The 19,944-nt window shown below is 45.2% G+C and overlaps 1 protein-coding gene across 2 annotated transcripts in view; it reads left to right on the forward strand.

Annotated features, from left to right (window-relative positions):
• Positions 1–14,001: 14,001 nt before the first annotated feature.
• lama5 (laminin, alpha 5) overlaps positions 14,002–19,944 on the forward strand; it is a 58,402-nt gene continuing 52,459 nt past the window's right edge. For both annotated transcript variants that reach the window (XM_072701793.1, XM_072701794.1), the window contains exons 1-2: positions 14,002–14,587; positions 16,350–16,502. In XM_072701793.1, coding sequence (XP_072557894.1) covers positions 14,324–14,587; positions 16,350–16,502 — 417 coding nt within the window. In that variant the 5' untranslated portion in view covers positions 14,002–14,323. The remainder of the gene's footprint in view (positions 14,588–16,349; positions 16,503–19,944) is intronic.

The following is a 19,944-nucleotide window of genomic DNA, read 5'->3' on the forward strand; positions in this document are numbered from 1 at the left end:
CGCGGTGTGAAACACACTGATTTTCTGCATCTGGCATCTCCATAGTTCTCAGGGGACGCGGAAAGAGGAGCTTCCACCACACGGTGGTGTAGCGCCACCTAGTGGTCTCATAACAAAGAGACTAGCTCCCCAAATAAAACACAAAAAAAATGCTTGTATTGTATGCAAACAGAAGTTGTTATGTTATTTTCTTCTATATAATAAAAAGTAGTATGTATGAAATAACGGTAACGACAAAACTTCCAAAATTTTTCTATTAAATGTATTTAAGATATCCTTTCAAAGGCAACTGACATTAATTAGACGTATATTTTAGTAGTTTGTCAAACAAATACAAAGCAAAACAATAATTTAATATAGGGTGAATTTTGGGATTGCAAAAATAGGAACTGATGACCAAAATTTGTGAAAAGATGGCAATTGCATTGGCGTGACGTCAGCGGGAATCCCCTGTCTGTAAACTGCGAGGACTGGGAGAGGAAACCCCCTGACGATGTGTGTCCTAGAGGCAAGAAACGTCTCCCTCTTCCTATAGCCTGCTGCTTCTCCGTAAACTAAACTACTGAGCTCGCTAACATGATACATTTTAATGTTATTTGACGATAATGGTATACATTGATTTTTCTTCTGATGTCGAGGTTGACTGTAAGACATATGCTTCCCTCAAATCTATTTTATTCTCGGGTTTCTCTTTGCGCTGGACTCACTGAAAGACACATATGCTTATTAAGGAGTTTATCGAAAAATTAGCAACTTTAAACATAGCCTAGTTAAATATTTTGCGCTGTATGCTCAGTCCATCACAATTCGAGATATGCAGCACCAAGATATTACGTGAAAAAACTCAGATCAACGTGATCGATCCAGTCGAGTTGGTTTAGGGAAATCAGCTGTTCTGTACCAGTAACTGGACCCAGGTGTACTGGTGATTAATTTAGACCAGTAAAAATCGGGAGCCTTAATTTAACACTGAACATCAATGGTTAAAAAGCAAGTATTCGGAACCAGCAGACAAGATCTACTGGTCCCAGCTGGAGGTGTCGTATTCTACCAAGGGATTAGCACTTATAAGCTAAAGTAAATAAAATGCATGCGAACCAAGTGCCAAAAGATTAAAGTTACTCTGATCCTACTTTCTAGTGTCCTTTTACAGGAAAAGTACACGATACCATTCTTTATGATGCCGGTAACTCCGAAAATGCATTACCAACACAGTTATGGCCGTAATAATTGGCTCAGCAACATAAACGATAATATACAGTAGTTTATTCGTTTTTTTTTTCTTGATCCACTCCTTCGAGAATCTGTAAGCCTCAGTTTATGCAGAGGGATAGTGATGGATTTGCCCTAATTTAATGTTCCAGTTCGCCCCACTGCTGGCCACTGTAATGTTCTCGTGTTATTCTTTGAGAAATGAAATGTCAGCACAATGAGGTCCATGTTCACACTACAGGAGGGGAGGACAGTGACCTTAGTGCAGCATATTTTGCTTTTTTCTCCATTTTGGATGGGATGCTTTTATTGGATTTTTGAGCCTTTTATAAATCTCAAAATTAATATAAAAGTCCAATATCCCCTTTGCTTCTTCAAGTCATGCATGATTCGCTTTACTGTAAATTCAAACTTTATATGTGTAATTTGTAATCCCTGCTAGATAATGGCTTTGAAAGTGTTGGGCCCTCTGCCATTCGCTGGTGAATTAGGAAGCCAGGAGCACATGACAGCTCCCAAGGGGGATTCTGGGATACGCTTGACTCCGTCTCCCACCGAGAGAAGTTTGCGCGATGAAGATGACTTAAACAGACAACATGCTGGTACGTTTATACCCGAGGTGAGTTCTGGAATGGCTGCATCGTCGGGCTTCTGTGACGCCATGGTTAGATCTTCGTAAGCGGGTCTGCAGGGCCCTATAGGAGGGCGGAATCATAGGGGCACTGGTCCCAGCCTTAAGATGATTGGCCCCCAGAGTGCTCCCTCCCATGTCAATCATTGATTAAAACGATATCATTGGCTAATAATAAGGTTGGCCCCTCTGTATGAATTTTGGCCCCTCTTATGCCACCAACGCCACCTTAAAGAAATCCTAGAATCACCCCTGGTTGCCAGCCAAAGCATGCGGTGACTCCCTTAAGGTTCGACAAGGACAACTGTCCGTGGCAGGAGTTATTAACCTTCTGTGAGGGTCTTCCAGTCAAATCTCAGATCAGTCATCGGGACTTCAATTATTTCACGGTAACTCTGGCTGAAGATTTCCTCGGGCATTTAGAAAACTTTTGTGCAACGTTGCCTTTTCGATCCCCACCTTTCCTGAATGACAAATGCACTTTGGGCACCTTGGCCAACTGATATCCTAGCATCCCGAATTCTTCAGACAGCCCTGACAGGGGAGGATAAACAACGCATACCAAAGAGCCACCCCAGGACGGCACCCCTTTCCCGTTTCCGCCTCTCCAGCAGAGGGGTGTGGATACTGCAAAGCAGAGCTCAGGGTCTCGGCAATTTTCCGAGTCAAACACTTGGCTGAAAGGGAGACCCAAAGATTCACATCACCTCGATTTGGCTTAGCTCCACTTTCACTGTGTCAAAGGATAAGATTTTTGCCGGCGTATTTTTGTGACCCTGTATTAAAATCTCCCAAAGCCAAACAGCTAGGATGCAGTTTTCTGCTTCTCCTTTAACCTGCAGCTCTGCCTTCTTAGAAGCCAAATGGAGGTGGGCACATCAGACAAACAGATGAAAGCATAAATATCTGTAGTTTAGTCAAGTGCTTCTGGTGCCAGAATAAATTGCCTTTTGCAAGGTAAGATTCAGAGAGAGAGCTCTGGTACGGGTTAGGGTTAGGGTGAGGGTTAGGGTGAGGGTGAGGGTTAGGGTTAGGGTGAGGGTTAGGGTTAGGGTTAGGGTGAGGGTTAGGGACTATCTGAAGCTTGCTGAAGTAGTCAGATGGTGTGTGGCTCAGTGGGAGAGGCGTCTATGCTTATGAGCAGAAGGTTATGGGTTTGAATCCTATGCTTGGTAGAGTAACTGTATCTCTGTTAGACCTTTGCACAAAGCCCTTAGCATCCACCCAACAAAATGCTCCAGGTGGTGATGGATGGATGGCTGACTCTGTGTTCAGACTCCCAGCTGCACCCTCATATATTTAAATATATATATATGTGTGTGTGTGCCTTACAAAGTAGTGCCAGGTAGGATTTGCCAAGGTTTTGCCAGTTTCCATCTCAACCAATTCACTACTTGTTTGCAAAGGCCTTGCCATTATTCGAATTTCTTGATTCCTCCCTGACCACCTGCATGTGGTCTGCGGGATCAGCACTACCTCTGCTGATTGAGGTCTATCTCAGACTACCAGGCTCCAGAAGGTGTGTTCCTGTGAGTCTCAAGGTCACATTTTGATCGAAGACGTCTCGCACCTCTGAAAGTGCAAGGTCATCCGCCCCGCTGCTCATCTCGCCGCTCCTGCCCTTTGATCTGTTTCATTGACATGCACCAGCTGAGTGTTATTAAACAGCAGAACATCCCCTTGATTTGAATGGCTTGAATCCTCACTCTTTTTCTGAAAATCTGCTTGGATCTGGAAACCTAAAACCACAATCATATATAGACACCTTCTTTGCGAATTAAGATGTAACAAGATTACAGTGTTCACGGCTATATTTAGTGGCATTAAAAGTTGTCCATATTATAAACAGAGATGTGAAAAAGAAAGTACACCCACTTTCATTTCTATGGAATTAGACAGAGAGCAAATAACAATCTTCTGTTCCTAACCAGCCTCTAAAATTAGTCTTGCCTCAAATAACATATAACTACAGAGATTCACCGGCGTCAGTTAAATTATTAAATGTCAAACTTTATAACTAAACAATCAGGAAAAAAGTTACCAAGTATGATTTTCATGTAAGGAAATTCAGGAAGAAGCTCCTTTACTCCAGAAAGAACATGACAGCACAGTTTGGGTCGGCAAAGTTGAGTCTAAACAAGCCACAGGTTTTCTGGAAAAATCTTTGGAGACAAGACAAGATAAAAGTAGAGATCTGGCTATAACACACAACGAAAACCAAACACAGCATGACACTGCAGTCACCTCACACCAACCGTGAAGCGTCGCATGGAACAGTAAAGATCTGGACTTGTTCTGCAGCCAAAGTCGACCCCGAGCTTCGCTTTATACCGAAGTGTTCTGGAGGCGAATGCGAGGCCACCTGTCTGACAGCTGAAACTGCGTCACAGAAGGGGACATTGAACCAGCACAGGAGGAGACCTACGGCTGAATGGCTGAAAAAGAGAAGAATCAACACTTAGGAATCACCGAGTCAAAATCCAGACCTCAACACCGAGATGTTGTGGTGGGATCTTTGGAGAGAGCTGTGCAAAAAGCGATGAACTGAAGCAATATTGCAAGGAAGCGAGGTCCAAAAGCCCTCCAGATCATTGTGAGGGACATACAGATAACTGTGCGTGCAATCACACATGATTGTAAGGCACAGATGCATATACATGGAGGATCAGCAGTAAGATTCATTCTGACCCGTATTTGCGTGTGTTTCGCAGGAGAGCATGATGGAATATGCAAAAACTAACACAGGCTAATGTGCCTCTTCCCGTACTTTTAAAAATGGCAAATAGATCACAATTTCAGTTTAGTGTCAGTCTCATATTAAACAGCCCTTGGTTCAGACTGCTGCTGTGTCAGTGACAGTTTTTGAGGACATCCACTTGCACAGTAAAGCTCCTGTAAGATTTTATTTTGGTTGTATTGTCAGTGAGACAGCATTCACAATGTCCTCCCAGAAGTCACAGAGACATATATCCTCAAAACAATGAGAATTTCCACTGATATTTTGACAGATGTCAACGGATATTTCAGTGGCGGAATTTAGAAGCAAATCGATGCAGATGGTCTTATCTTAATATTTACCACTAAAAGACAGCCCTTCAAAATGAAACTTAATTTACCTAAATGGCTGTTTTGTTGCTATGTAATTATCCAATATGACTGGGGCAAGCAGTGCTTGGGCTGTTGATATTAAATTAACTTGCCAGTATAGCGTAATTACCTAGAAATTTTAACGAATCACATTGGCAATGAGCTAATTATTGATTTCTATTCTGAGCGTCATTGGCTTGTTCCGACACATGGGAAGAGTTTTGCCTTCTGTCAGCAGGTGACTACAGCGCAGGAATTTATGATTGACAGGCAGCGTCTGTAACCATCAGTTTTGGGAGGTGTAGACTTTTACCCTGTGATGATGGAAGGACTTTGTCGGGTAATTCTGGTAAGGCGAGCATTTTAACTGTAATGTTTTCCCAATTTCTCATTTTCCATAGTTAAGTAAACACTGCATAATCAATATTGCTTTTTTGCAAAAGTAAAGCAAGGCATTAATATATCAGAATGGGAATCAGAATTATTTATTGTCATTGTACGATTGTGCATATGACAAAAACGTCCTTGGCTCACTCCTAGCAGTATCCATAGCAACATCAATAAACAGCAAAGACACACATCAAAGGACAGTTACGATAAATAACATGAGGCATGGAATTACAATAATAGATAAGGTGACAGTGAATGTAAACTGAGGCTGTGTTGTATAACATTTTGTGGCGGCCTATCCCAGGACAGGATGCCAGTCCATCCAGGGAACGCAGAGACACTCACACTGCAGCCAATTTAAAGGGACTAGTCAGCCGAACGGCTTGGAGAAGGGGGCCTCAAGCGAGAGGGAACGGGGAGGGAGAACCTTTATTAACAGTCTTGATTGATACTATACAGGAAGTATTGATCGAAGAATAAAATTCAGTCTTCACATCTCCCATTCTTCAGTCCTATGAGACACACATACTGGTCAGAGAGGTCAGAGCAAAGCTTGCGGTCTGAGTGCAGGTTCAGCCATTTACCCAGCACCCCAGGAGTCATTTTTGGGATTAAGGATGTTGTTCAAGAGTCCAACAAGGATACAGTCACTCTCAGGGGCGGATTAAGGTGTACAGAGGCCCCTAGGCTACAGTAGTCTGTGGGCCCCCCAACCCCGCCCCCCTCCTCACCAATGGGGGTCCCCTTGCAGGCTGGCACATGTGGGGCCCCTAGGCCTGTGCGTTAATCCGCCCCTGGTCACTCTGCTGGCCACAGAATTCAAACTTGCACAGCCAAACTCCATTCCTGCAAACTACAAGCAGTACGGCTTTAAGTAGTAACAATTAGGCCATTTCATTTTATTTATCCTCACCTAATTACTTCAAGAAGCATGTCATTTATTTACCTCTGTCCAAAATCACCGTTGGGCCCTGAGCACCTGTGGTAGTCAGATGTCACGTTCCATTTGGAAGGAAAAAAAACACCTAATTTATTACAATTATCACGCAGAAAAGCAGAGTAATTATCTGAGTAATTAAGAGGAGCCGCAGGAGCTTGAACGTTGCATTCGCATTTGTCTCTGTGGGTAGAGCCGGGGATCCCCAGACTCCAGCTGAAGGCTTTTAAGAAAAAATTGATGCGCTGGTTATTTTTCCACCAGCAGATGGCAGTAAAAAGCCATCAGTAATTAAAGCAGCTGTTGATCGTACTTTCGTTACTTCGTATTATTAATCATTCACGTAAAAGTAAAACGGATGATCAAACAGCTTTATTTTTCTTATAAAGGCTGCATTATTCTGAGACGTTTAGCGAAACTAGAAAATAAGTACAACCTTTAAGTGGGCGTCACTCCCAGATGGTGTGCGTTTATCAGAACAGGAGCAGGCAGGAGGCAGGTTTGTAATTTTGACGCTCCTTTAAAGCTGGGCTTTGATTTGGCCCAGATTCCCAGCAGGTGAAATGACAGACCCGGAGCAGGGTGTCTGGTTCTGCTCTCCGCAGATTCGGGCTCTCAGCACTAATTTGAGAGGAGCTTTTCCCGGGGAGAAATCGGCACATGATCCGGGGCGACGTGTGGGAGCGAGCGGCCAGCGGGTTCCCATGCCATTCCCATGACTGCGGATCTGGGATCGGACACACAACGCGGCTTCGGTGTGCCGTGTCGTAAGAAATGAAGACCCCTGTGGAGCGGCTGGACAACAGACAAACAGACAGATAGAAAAAGGATTATAATCCACATTTGTTGTAATCCTTTTAGTATCTATCTATCTATCTATCTATCTATCTATCTATCTATCTATCTATTGTGTCTGTGGGGAGAGACAATAATTATTAATGTTAAAAAAATTCAAATTAACATTAAAAAGCTGTAACTTTAAGGCGTGTTCCTCTTACATCTTAGCCACCAACTGAGCTGGATTTGTAACTTTAAACTTTAAAAAGCTGAGGTGTAACTGGGAATCTTCAGGAGATGTTCGGGGACCTCAGCTGTTCGGGGTCAGAGGTTGGAGGTCAGCACCATCAGTGGGTCCTGGGAGGCAGAGGGCAAATCACCTGCTGGCCGCCAGCGGAGCGGAGGATTATTTCATCTGGCTGTCAAGCGTGCCACCGTGACCTCCTGACAACTGCTAAGACCCGGCTGACTTCAGGAATGAGGCTTGGATAATGTTAGCGCTCTGAGTTTGTGTCTGTCTTACAGGGGGGCAAGGGGGGGACAAGGGTCAGATGTTCAGATGAAGACAGGAGTCTCCAGTGATTGATTGGGCTCTGTTGGACTGTGGCGAATAGATTTCACCCTTTTTTTTATAACTGGACATCAATATATCAACATCTATCCTAAACAAAGCAGCAGTGTTGACCACCACTCAATCACAGATTTGCGTGGGGGCCCTGGGGTTTGGGGGCCCCCTGTTGGCCACAAATAGTCACTACACTAAATATTAAATCAAAGCATTCCTTATTTTGGAGATGCTGAAGGAGCATCCTGACTGTACTCTCTAGCTAATCTAGTTTTTTAAACATCCGGGGGGGGGGGGGGGGAGCTTTTTGTGACTTTTTGAGTGGGGCCCAGAGACAACAAATCGGCCCTTGCTTTCTACAGTCAGAATTACCTTCTGTGTGCATCTTTGTCACCCTACTGTAACGTTTTTCAGCAGTATATCCTAGAACGTCTGGCCAAACCAACCAGCTAATCTGCAAGCTCATAAATAATGGATATTAGAACCAGAGATGTAACAAATGTGGATGAAGCTGTTCTAGTGGCTATAACAGTGGGGGTGGTTTGTGACTCAGTGGGCTAGGACTGTGTGCCTATGATCGGAAGGTCACCAGTTCAAATCCCTTAACCCCCGATTGCTGAGCCTGCTTTCTCAAAAAGATGCACATTGTTTTTGATAAAAGCAACTGCTAAACAAATAAAAATGTTAGCCTGCATCACCTAACACAGCTTACAGCAGGCTTTCCCATCAGCCCGGCGTTCGTGTTTGGGTGCAGGAAGTAGATAGACTCTCTCGAAGGCCCAAACATCTTCATACTGTTACTCAGAGTCTATCAGCTGAGGCACCCACAGGGTTACGAGCAGATTACAGCTTCTGTTATGGTGACGGAGGCAAAAAAAAAAAAAGTCAATCTCTTTGAAACATGACAAAGGAGCCCTCCAAACCCTGATGCGAGGGAGTGAGGGAGGGGGGGCAAAATAAAAGGAAATAATGAGAGTAGGAAACGAATATGAACAATGAATGAGCAATACACATGTCTGTGTGTTTTTATATTACTGAGTTATTCGCGCTACAGGCTAACGCGCTACAGGCTAACGCGCTACGTGGCTAACGCCATTAAGGGCTCCTCTGCCAGGTCTTGGTTTGTCTTGTTTTGAGCGGTACGCTGCTCTGGTAAAAGTCATTCCTCACAAAACTTGGCACGCACAGTGTATATGCGAGCCCACAAAAACGCCTTTGTGAAGCACTGGGACATAGATGACGCTTGACGACACATTCAAATTCAACCCTTAACAAGCATCTGTGGTGATGGCAGCCGTGGATGCTATTTACAGGGAGGAGGGGGTCTTGAGTCACGGGTGCGAGGTCTGTAGAGCACTTTACCCAGTAAACAAAAAGCCTTTCTTCCTGCTCATGCAGTAACCGGATGGGCTTCTGCGAGTTCCTTCATAGAAGTCGGTTACACAGTTTTACCTATTTTACAACTGGATGTCCGTACATCATCATCTATCCTGATCGCATTGGTGGTGTTTACCACCACTCACACCACACATTTGCAAGGGGCCCCTGAGGTTTGGGGGCCCCCTGTTGGCCATAAACAGTCATTACCCTAAATATTAAATAAACACATTCTTTACTTATGAGATGTTGAAGCAGCATGTTCTGCTAACCACCTAGCTAGCTATGATCTTCTGACTGTACTCGCTAGCTATTTATTTAGCTTTTAAATCATCTGGGGGGTGATTTTTTTTTTGAGTGGGGCCCCAGAAATTCTTAATGTGCATAGCAGCGTCTGCAGTTTAAAAAAACTGATTGTCTTCTCGTTATCGGGCATCGGACTGACACTTCTCCTCAAAGGAAAGCCTGTGGAGGGGGTTGGGGGGGGGCAGGAGTCACAGGGAGACTAAACAAGACGTGCAGCTACCTGCCAGCTCAGGCAGACATCAAAGGGCCCCCACAGGCTGATTTTAAACAAGGCTCCCCCCGAAGGGATCAGGTCTCCCCTGCCCGGTGTGACACCAGCCGCGTGGGACACTGGATGTACACCCCAGGGACATGGCGAGGCATTTCATCAGAGTACAGATCCACTGGTAATTCCCTTGTTAGTTTTTATTTCATTAACCGGGAGATGGGGAAACTCAACATCCTGGAATTATTATTAGTTGAGTGTTAGACTTTATTTGTTTGCTTTTCATTGTAATGAATTTTTTTAAGTAGGATGTTCATAAAAAATTATTTCGGGAGGGAAAATTTTTGGCCAGTTGAGAGACCTCAAAGAGAGACCACCTTCAGTCACCAAAACGTTGACACCCCGTTGTCTTTCAATCGTAAAATTGCCACCGTCGGTACAGTCCCCCCCCCCCCCCCCAAAAAAAAAGCCCCCCAGGGAGGACCCTGTCATTAATATAAGTACCAGTAATTGAGAGGTGTTGGGACTTGGGGGGCGGGGGGATGACATCATCTGTGGTGCATAGTCCTGCTGCCTAGTTGTGCCTCTGTAATTACGGGAGGGGGTCTTCGGTGCATTCCTCCACGCGCGTCCTGCCCGTTCACGCCATCAGACCATCAGACCGTGGAATAAGGTGCCCGGCTGCAATGCAGACACAACAAGGGCCCCACACCTTCATCTCACCTTACCATCTCCCACACACAGGAGTCGGTTTGCTCCTTCTGCAGCTCCTCTCAAAAAGTCACCTTGGGACCCCCTGCCCCCCCCCCCCCCCTCAGGCTTACAGTCAGGAGATGGTAGCTAGCTCGCTGGTTAGCAGAACGTGCTACGTAGCCAAATAAGGAACATGTTTATTTAATAGTTAGGGTAGTAACCGTTTGCGGTCAACAGGGGGCCCTATGCAAATCGGTGGTTTGAGCGCTAGTGAACAGCACTACTGCCGACATGGCTGCGGTGTTTGTGACTCTGGGGCTTTGCTCCCACACTGTGCTGCTGCTGACGGGATTGAACGCATTGAATGCACCATTACTATGGAAACACAACACTTCATCTTCACCTCCAAAGGACCTCCCCGGCAAGCAGGAAGTCATTGTGGCCCAATACCTGGAGAAAGTCGATTAAACTAGGGACAGGGTCTGGGGTCTCGTCTCTCTCGGTTACTCAGTTTGCCTTTTAAATCTGTAAGTTGTGACGGTCAGTTTCCTAGTCGTCCCGTGACACATCGGGTCTGGGGTCTTCAGACCTTCCTGCTCTTGGCATTCAGGTCAGAGAATTTCTGTCGTTTATCAGTTAATGAGCACTTTGGTGTTTGCAGGTCACCTCCAGCCTCCCCAACCCCCCACATGAAACGGCGTGCTGACCTCTAGCAGTTTGCTGAGAATAACCCCCCCGTCCCTGCAGGGGGCAAAGGTCAACACGCGTAAGATATAGGTGTGGCCTGGGCTTTGCAGGACGAGAGTCCCGTCCCACTGGCTGATTCCCACGCCCAGGTACAGTCACGGTTCACCCCCTGCCATGTTTATCTCCCTACTGGTCAGCAAAGTCTCCAAAGACCTCGAGGGGAACAACGGTCCCACATCTGGCTGCCACCTTTCCCAACAAGCCTCACGAAAGAGGCGTGAAACCGTAAAATCGTTATTTACAGACACATTCAAAACTCCATTAGTGATTTCTTCAAACGATACTTACAACTGTACATCAATTCCGATTCACGATTGATATCTTAGTTTGTCTCAATTCAGGCCCGTTCTGTTTGCACTTTACTGTCAAACGAGGCCTGTATATTCTGCTTGAGGTGTAAAGACTTCACCGCCCTTGAAAAACGTATGACCTCCTGATTGGCTGTATTGTGGGGCTGAGCAAATGAGGCGATTGGTCAGTGGGCTCAGACGCTACATGTGTGTAAGTGAATGAGCCCTCTGATGGACTGGTGTCCCACCTCAGGGGGTTTCCCAAACTGTGTGGTGCATGGGATAGGTTCCAAGCCCACACCATTACCCTGACCTAAGTAAGTGGGTTGTAGAATAGGAGGATATTTGATCTCAGAAAACAGGGAATTTCACAGCTTAATAATGTATAGGTTACAAAACACTGTCAGATTCACCTTCTCAACAGCCAGTTTCTCAAGTTCTTAAGCATCATGGACAGTTCCTCTAACGCCAGCTCCAGTTGAAGTAACGAGGTCAGAGCAGATCTGGAAAATCTTCAGTGGTGTAAACAGTTGGCACATTTAAATAAAAATGTGTTAAATCTACCATAAGGAACCAACACTCAGTGTCCAACCTAAACATTTCACACAACATAGGGATTCATGTTACAGCCGCCCTCCCATGTTGAGATATCAGACACAACTTTGAGGAGCAGGGCAATAGCCTACAGACTGCAGCCATAAAAACAAGCCAAATCAAAAAGATGCTGTTCTGCAAGGAGTAGATTAGTGCCTCTCATCTGATAATCAGAATGCTAGAATTTCCCCACGGGGATTAATAAAGTGTAAATTATTATTATTATTATTATTATTATTATTATTATTATTATTATTATTATTATCCAGATTACTTTAAAGATTGTATCTTGACTTCAGTTAATGTTATTTGAATGATGCTGTATTTTTGAGAATGAGCTACAGATGTGTACAATAGTGGTGACGTGTGGCTTGGTGGGGTAGGTCTCTGTGCCTGTGATCAGAAGGTTGCTGGTTCACATCCCATGGTTAGTAGAGTGATTTTTATCATTAGACCCTTGAGCAAGGCTCTTAACTCTGGCTGATCCTGCCTTTTCGGTTATACAGTACACCTCTTTGGATAATAGTGTCTGATACACAAACACACACAATGTTCCCCTCCCTCACAATATCCATCCATCTTCCCGTTGCTTGTTTGGGTCAACGGGCTTTTTTCTTCTGTGTTTCTGTAATAAAACCTCGATGTGTAAAGTCTTCCACTTAATTCAGCTGTAAAATTCAGGCTTTCACTCCGACATTTGCTCACAACCTGGTGTTGAATAAACGGTTCTACTAAATTTTATTTATTTGTTGGCTTTTTAACTTAAGACTGTTATCTGCTATTCTATTGTGTTGTTCTTCGTTACTTTTCATAAATTCATAGTCCATAAACATAACTGTGCTGGGAATAAAATTACATGAATATGAACCGTACTGAGTTGTTTAAGTCATACTATATAGCAGCTCTTGTTACACTCTGCTGTGCCGTCTCTCAGTCTGGAAGCTTGCCATGACAAATCGCGGAAGGTTAAACAAAATGTTGACGAGACTGCGCTTGTCTGCCTGTGTCGCATGCAAATTGGAAGACAATGGCAACTTATAAATCACAGGAAGTCGCTAAAGTGACTGTAAAAATAAATACAAAGGAAAGAACAAATAATAATAATAAATATTTAGCCAACGATAAAAACAAACTTTTTTTTTATAAAAATGTTTATACCCATCCTCCCAACACTCAACATAGGGCACGCGGCAGGGGAACACCCTGGACTGGAATACTGTTGATTTTAATCTATATATTAATTATTAATGTTCGGACGGCCTTAAAAGTTTCTGCATTTGAAGACGAAACCTCGATTCATTTATGCTCCTTTCACTTTAAGGAATGAGTTTGTTTATGCTGGAACAATTTCCAGAATGATACAGATGTTTTATTTCCTGTTAGGATCCATGCTGGCAGATTTATTATTGAAACAAAACAAAAAAATCCTCCACCTCCAGCAGCCTCTATCCCGAACGTGAATAATGACAAAAATCCCCTACAAGCCATTTTCAATGCCACAGTACTCCAACCTATTTGCCAGTTATTAGAGGAGGTATTGTGTAGATTTTTTTTGGGTTACGACCCTATGGCTGTGATATCACGGTTTCCGGTTAAAATCCCAAGGTCGGCAAAGTGATTTGGCCATTGGGCCCTTGAGCAAGACCCTTAACCCCCAAATCCTCCTGGGGTTAGCTGACCCTACTTATTCAATTTGGATAAAAGTGTCTCCGCAACCCCGTTTACTAGGAAGTTAGGATGCTGTGTAAAATGTAAATAAGAACAGAATGCAACGATTTGCAAATAATATAAACCCATATTTAATTGAAAATAGAACAAAGACAACATATTGAAACTGAGAAATTTATTGTTTTATGACAAATAAAACAGCAACAACTGATCTCCTCAGTTCCCAAATGTTTACAGAGTGTTGCTAAAAGAAGAGGTGATGCAGCAAACATGTCCCTGATCCAACTTTTTTAAAACAATAAAGATTGTATTTCAACGTTTGATATGTCGTGTTTGTTCTAATTTCAATTAAGTATGGGTTTATAAGATTTGTAAAGCGTCGCATTCTGTTTTTATTCACACTTCACACAGCGTCCCACCTTTTTTTGGAAGCGAGGTTGTAAATAAATGCTATTCACGCCGTAACAGGCGATTGGGGGGCTATACTGGGGGAAGCAGTTTGGGTTTTTTACTATTTCCTAAGGTGCAACTGAAACACAAAGCGAGGGATGATATGCCGAGCCACACCTCCTTTTACAGTCCCGGAGTAGAGGGAGAGAAGTAGGGTGAATGAGAAAGGGAGGCCAGCCAGGGAGCGAAGTGCGGCGTTTCGGCGGACTTCCCAGCGCGCACCGACGGGGCTGATCGCCGCTTCTTAAAACTATTCAGACTCGTTTTTATACATGCAGATCGGCCGTTTTCCTCTCCTACATGCCGTTTTGACTTCTCTGCTCTCTGACTGCGGGTTTTCCAGCGATTCGCCCTTTTTCTCTTTAAGTTGATCCAGCGTGAAGCGCAGGTGAACATGGCGAGAGGAGTTCCTCACGGCCCCTCCGCACTCGTCTTTCTCCTGTCGTCCATCCTGTGCCCTTGGGGATCGGCGCAGGAGCTGCCGGGCAGCGGCGTGAACGGCTTCAGCTTGCACCCCCCGTACTTCAACCTGGCCGAGGGGACGAAGATCACGGCCACGGCGACCTGCGGGGAGGACGAGAGCAGGAGGTGGACGGAGGACCTGTACTGCAAGCTGGTCGGGGGGCCGGTGTCCGGAGACCCCAGCCAGACCATCCAGGTAAAGCCGGACACACTCTCGCGCCATGAATCCTGCATAATTTCTATATTATCATCACCTCCGATCCTTCCTGGCATTTTCTTCCCCTCCTTCCCTTTCCCCCTTTTTCATGCACCATATAGGCTACTGTATGAATGATGTAGGTAATGCATGGCCGCACACTTTTGTCAAGTACTGTATTTTAAAAAAAAAATCAATGTATTTCGGGAGTTCATTTTGCAGTCGATTGCGATGGGATTGTTTGCGATTTATAGCCCGTGAGATTAAGTCCGTCGATCGTGATGCCGCGTGAGAAACTTCTTATGCTCGGCTGGATCACGCAAAGCAGAGTCCGTCTGCTCCACCTGCTTTATCGCTGGCTGTGTTGATGAGTCTTTATTGCGAAACATCTGCTTCTGTAGTGCTGCTCATCCCGACGTGTGAATTCAGGGAAACGTACAGCAATGTTACCCCTTGGGCAGCATTCCTACGGGAATTTCAGGAATTCTTAGAAAATGCCAGCAGGCAAAATGCGCCTCGGGCAGGAATTTGCCCTGTTTCTTCACAGCCCCCCCCCCCCCCACCACCACTACCACCACCCACCTGGTCCACACACACTGGCCAAGCAAATATAAAAAAGGAAAAGACACCAACCCACAATGTCCGTGACGTTTTTCAATATGTCTTATTAATATAATAACCCACATCCCACGTAAGTACCCCGCGCTTTTTATCTACGCTACCCGAGCATTTGCAATACACGGAAAGTTGTTCTACAGTTTAATAGCAACATAGGGAGAAAATCCGTCACAAAGTTGATGCATTACTTCAATATATTACAAATCCCCACTTCCTCCGGTGTCCGGTGCCACTAATCCTGTTTTGTGTGTAAGACAGAAGTATGTTTGTGTTAATTAAAACATAGGCTGGCACTGGCGTGTTCAGCCCTTTCATGCTCGCTCTCTCTCTCTCTCTCTCTCGCCCTCCCCTTTTTATGTATAATTTCCGTTCCATTTCCAGTTTATGGACTATTGCGGTGCTTACCTTATAAATACTGAGTTAGAATTTTGTTTTGAACCTTGAACCTTAGATCCTTTGTGCATTAAAATGCTTGTTTGTTTAGCTTTTTTTCCCTCTGTTAAAACTAATGTAGTATGCTTTTCCACTTAGGATTTTGGTCTGATGTTTCCAGTATCCATATCTTTTATATATATATATATATATATCTCAGCCTTCACAGAGTGGTGGATTTCTCCCGTATTGTAAGTTAATAAACCAGTAAATTTGAACTGATTGACTGAACCACCCGGTGTAGAGTGGGAGGTTAGGGTTGAGGTTAGAGGTCGTCCCTTTTTCAATAGAGGCTCCCGGGCTGCGTTTGGGTCCCATGAATGGGAAGCCTTTCGTGACAGAACCGAGTCACTCTGGAGGAGGGCAGTGTGTACCTCCCCCCCCCCCCCCCCCCCCCCCCCGTAACCTGTGGCTTAAAGAGAGGGGATTAGGCCTCCTCTTTCAAGCCTTTCAACTCGCAGCCAGTCGAGGTTTGACAATAAGACGGCGAGTAAAAAAGAAAGAAATGTAGAGGTGAAATTAAATCGCTGTGGGGCGGAAAAAAAAGGAGTCTGTTTAACTTCAGATTGTGAGCTGTGGTAAAAGTTTAACTTACCCATGCAGCAGAATACTAATAACAGGTTAAACCATTCATCGTACATCGTCAGTGAAGAATGTGCTTTTTTTTTTTTGTGGAATAACATGTTGTTAACCCCTTCCTGCATGGCCCCAGGGTCAGTACTGCGACATCTGCACGGCGGGCAACGTGGACAAGGCTCACCCCATCACCAACGCCATCGATGGCACAGAGCGCTGGTGGCAAAGCCCCCCGCTGTCTCGCGGCTTGGAGTACAACGCCGTCAACGTCACGCTGGACCTCGGACAGGTCAGTCTGCCCCTTCGCTCCCCGGGCTGGGTTGCGCCCTCTGGCTCCCCGTTAGGCCACGTGCGACTTTGATGGAAAACGTTACTTTCTGCATGCAGCTGTATTTAGCTAGCATGACTCATGGGTGCTGTGCAGCTCAGCAGGATGGGGATCAGTGCCTGCATCCAGAAGGTTGTGAGTTTGAATGTCTTTGGGTCCTTGAGCAGAGTCCTTAAATTGTTCCAGGGACTGCTGGGATTCTAATTTGTATACTGCTTTAGAGAAAAGTGTCTGATTAAATAAATAAAATGTAATAATTAGCTAGCCTTTCAGAAAGGGTGATGTTTGTCTGTAGAAGCAGGGATTTGCTCATTTAACACCCTGAACTTCAGTAGCTGTATATGAATTTCACTGTGAGCGCCTTGTGCTGAGTGGGTCTAACTCTTATGCTGTTTATTTGTGCCAGGATGTTGCCTGGTTGTCTTTCACAGAGTTTTTAAGCGGTTAATGATGCATGTCAGGCTTTTTTCCTAATCACTGACTGTGCTTGTGAAACAGCATTAGTCCCGTCATTTTAATCTCGACTGCGTGAGCTACCCACCTCCCAAAACCTGTAACCTCCTGCTGCCCTTGTGGCGTGTTTAAACTGTTGAAAGGGTGACTTACAGTATTATATATGCACTTAGGTCCCAGGTAAAGCATTTGTAAACAGTCATTTGTCGAGGTAGAAAGGAGAGAGAAAGAAAGAGGGAGAGAGGAAGAGGAGGGTGATTCCTGTGACATTGAATAAGCGTTTGTTTACTTAAGCAGAGATTTTCCACTATTTAAGGTGAGCAGAATCCAGTGCTCCTTTACTGACAGCCCACTAAACTGTAGCATAGTGGTCACATGACACTGACACTGGGCAGGGATTGGACTGTTGGGAAGGGGGGGTGTCCCTTTTCAGTAGAAATGGGGGATCGACACGAGTCAAATGGTGAACACCACAAACAAACGGTGCCGTTTCTTTGTGTGGCAGTGATAAAAGGAACATAAAAGGAGTTAGACACTGGCATCAGTAATGCCACACCTGGTCACCTGACTCTGACTGACTGTAGGCCACGCCCCCATCTTTCACAGATTTGTGTCTTGTTATTTTACATTAAATAGTCCTTGCTTGTAATTTAAAATTTTAAAACTTACTAATTGAATTAGGGTCAGGTCTTCCGCAACCTATCCCAGAAGTCACGGCTCTGTATGCAGGAATCCACCTGCATTGCGGAAGGTGATACTTCCACTTATTATGGAACGTGGAATTTGACTGGAGCCGTTAATTGGGTAGGACGGATTCCCCCATTTTGTTTAGGTGTTTCTCTGTCTGCTCAGCAGAAGCTGAAGGTCTCTCCTGAGCCCGTCAAGCCGGGTCGTCCTGAATGTGACCACAGACCCATGATGTGGATCTTTCTGCTTTCGGGGGCTCAGTGAGGGGGTGTCCTTAAGTGCCAGCGTTCCCGCTGACATGAGGGGCCCGACGGGGACCGGCGGCCGTGGATCAGACCCTGCCAATGGGCCTCTGCATGTCGGGTCTCTGGCCCACTGCTTCCGGGGGATAGTTTTGGGCCTGAAACTCCCCAGGTGGGAATCGTTTCTCCTCACTGGTACAAGAATGCAGGTACTGTGGGCCAAGAACCGGGAAGGGGGGGCACTGGGGACAGGAGAACTGGGGACAGACTGGACTTGCCTCCCCCCACCCCCCCTGTCCAGCCCCAAAAGCAAGAGAAAAAAGATTGGAATGTTTGTTAACCCGATCTGCCTCGGCCTGCCGGCCCGGATTGCAGCCTTTTCCTTGGAAGTCAGTCCTTGGTTTTCCTCCTCGTCACGGCACCCTGGGAGGGTTTACTTAAATTATTTAAATTTACCCAATCAGGGGTCTCAGTCTTCACTTCGAAGTAAAGGTTAATTTTTGCGTTTTTTTTTTTAATGTAACGTAAATGTGACGCAATTCGGGCTGGTCTCTGCGCTCGTGCCGGACGCCCATTATGTAGAATTTTTTCAAAAGCGCTGCGTGTTTAGGGGAGTGGAGATTGCCGGCTTCGCGGTGAATGGACTTTTCCGGAAAAGGTCGCGCTTTCCTGCCTCATCACTCTGCCGCTTATCTCCGCTCGGCGTGGATGAGACAGAAAGCGGTTTGTCACATAAATGAGGCTCTTTTTAAAAACGCATCTGGCTTCTTTCTGGGTTGATGGCTCTGATGAGATTTGAAGAGGCTAATGTATGCAAATAAAACCCTTAAAAAAGCCCTCAAAAGTCATTATAAACCCATTTTTTTTAAAAAAAAGAAATGGAAGGTCAGCCTTCCCTGCTAAAAATGTTTAATTCTAGGAATCTTTACCAAAGTTACATTTTAAGGTATATAAGCGTTCAAAGTGTTCAGTTTTCCTGATGTTCCTAGAACGTTTTCCCACTACTACAACTAAGAGTAATAATATAAAAGCAAACTGAATGTGTGGCAGAGCAGTGAGTAACACTGTTACTTTGTGCATCAAAGGTTGTGGGTTCAAGGATGGGGCATTTGTATTATATACTCGTAGTACTTTTGTACAATATTATGAACAATATTTTTCAGCATGAATTATTCAGGTAATAATGTTATCATGCTGACAATGACAGAACCTTTGTTAAAATGTAAAATGTGGAAATAACATTATACTGGTCACATGACACTGACACCGGGCAGCGATTGGTCTGTAGGGAAGGGGGGGAGGGGTCCCTTTTCAGTAGAAATGGGGGATCAGCACGACTCAAATGGTGAACACCACAGACAAACGGTGCCGTTTCTTTGTGCGGCAGTGATAAAAGGAACAAAAAAATAATTAGACACTGGAATCACTCGGAAGGTAACCAATCAGAAACGTCGCCTCCGGTCACCTGACTGACTGGCTGTAGGCCACGCCCCCATCTTCCACAGATTTGTGTCTTGCTATAATGCATTAAATAGTCCTTATGGAAGACCTGACCCTTGTTTAGGTGTTTCTCTGTCTGCTCAGCAGTAGTCCGTAAAGCCAGGTCATCCTGAATGTGACCACAGACCCATGATGTGGATCTTTCTGCTTTCGGGGGCTCAGTGAAGGGGTGTCCTTAAGTGCCAGCGTTCCCGCTGACATGAGGGGCCCGGTGGCCGTGGATCAGGCCCTGCCAATGGGCCTCTGCATGTTGGGTCTCTGGCCCACTGCTTCCGGGGGATAGTTTTGGGCCTGAAACTCCCCAGGTGGGAATCGTTTCTCCTCACTGGTACAAGAATGCAGGTACTGTCGACCTAAATAACGCTCCCATAAGAACATTCCCTGCTGACCTCGCTTCACATCACGTTGGATAACGTTCTGGCTCCCGTTAGCTGCCTTGTGCTGTTTGCATTGTGAAGGAGTCGCCGTGTTCTTTCGCTTTCGCTACCCGCCAGCGTCTCGGCCTGCTGAGTGCTGAGCTT

Source organism: Paramormyrops kingsleyae, chromosome 18 (genome assembly GCF_048594095.1).
Source record: "Paramormyrops kingsleyae isolate MSU_618 chromosome 18, PKINGS_0.4, whole genome shotgun sequence".
Taxonomy (NCBI): Eukaryota; Metazoa; Chordata; class Actinopteri; order Osteoglossiformes; family Mormyridae; genus Paramormyrops; species Paramormyrops kingsleyae.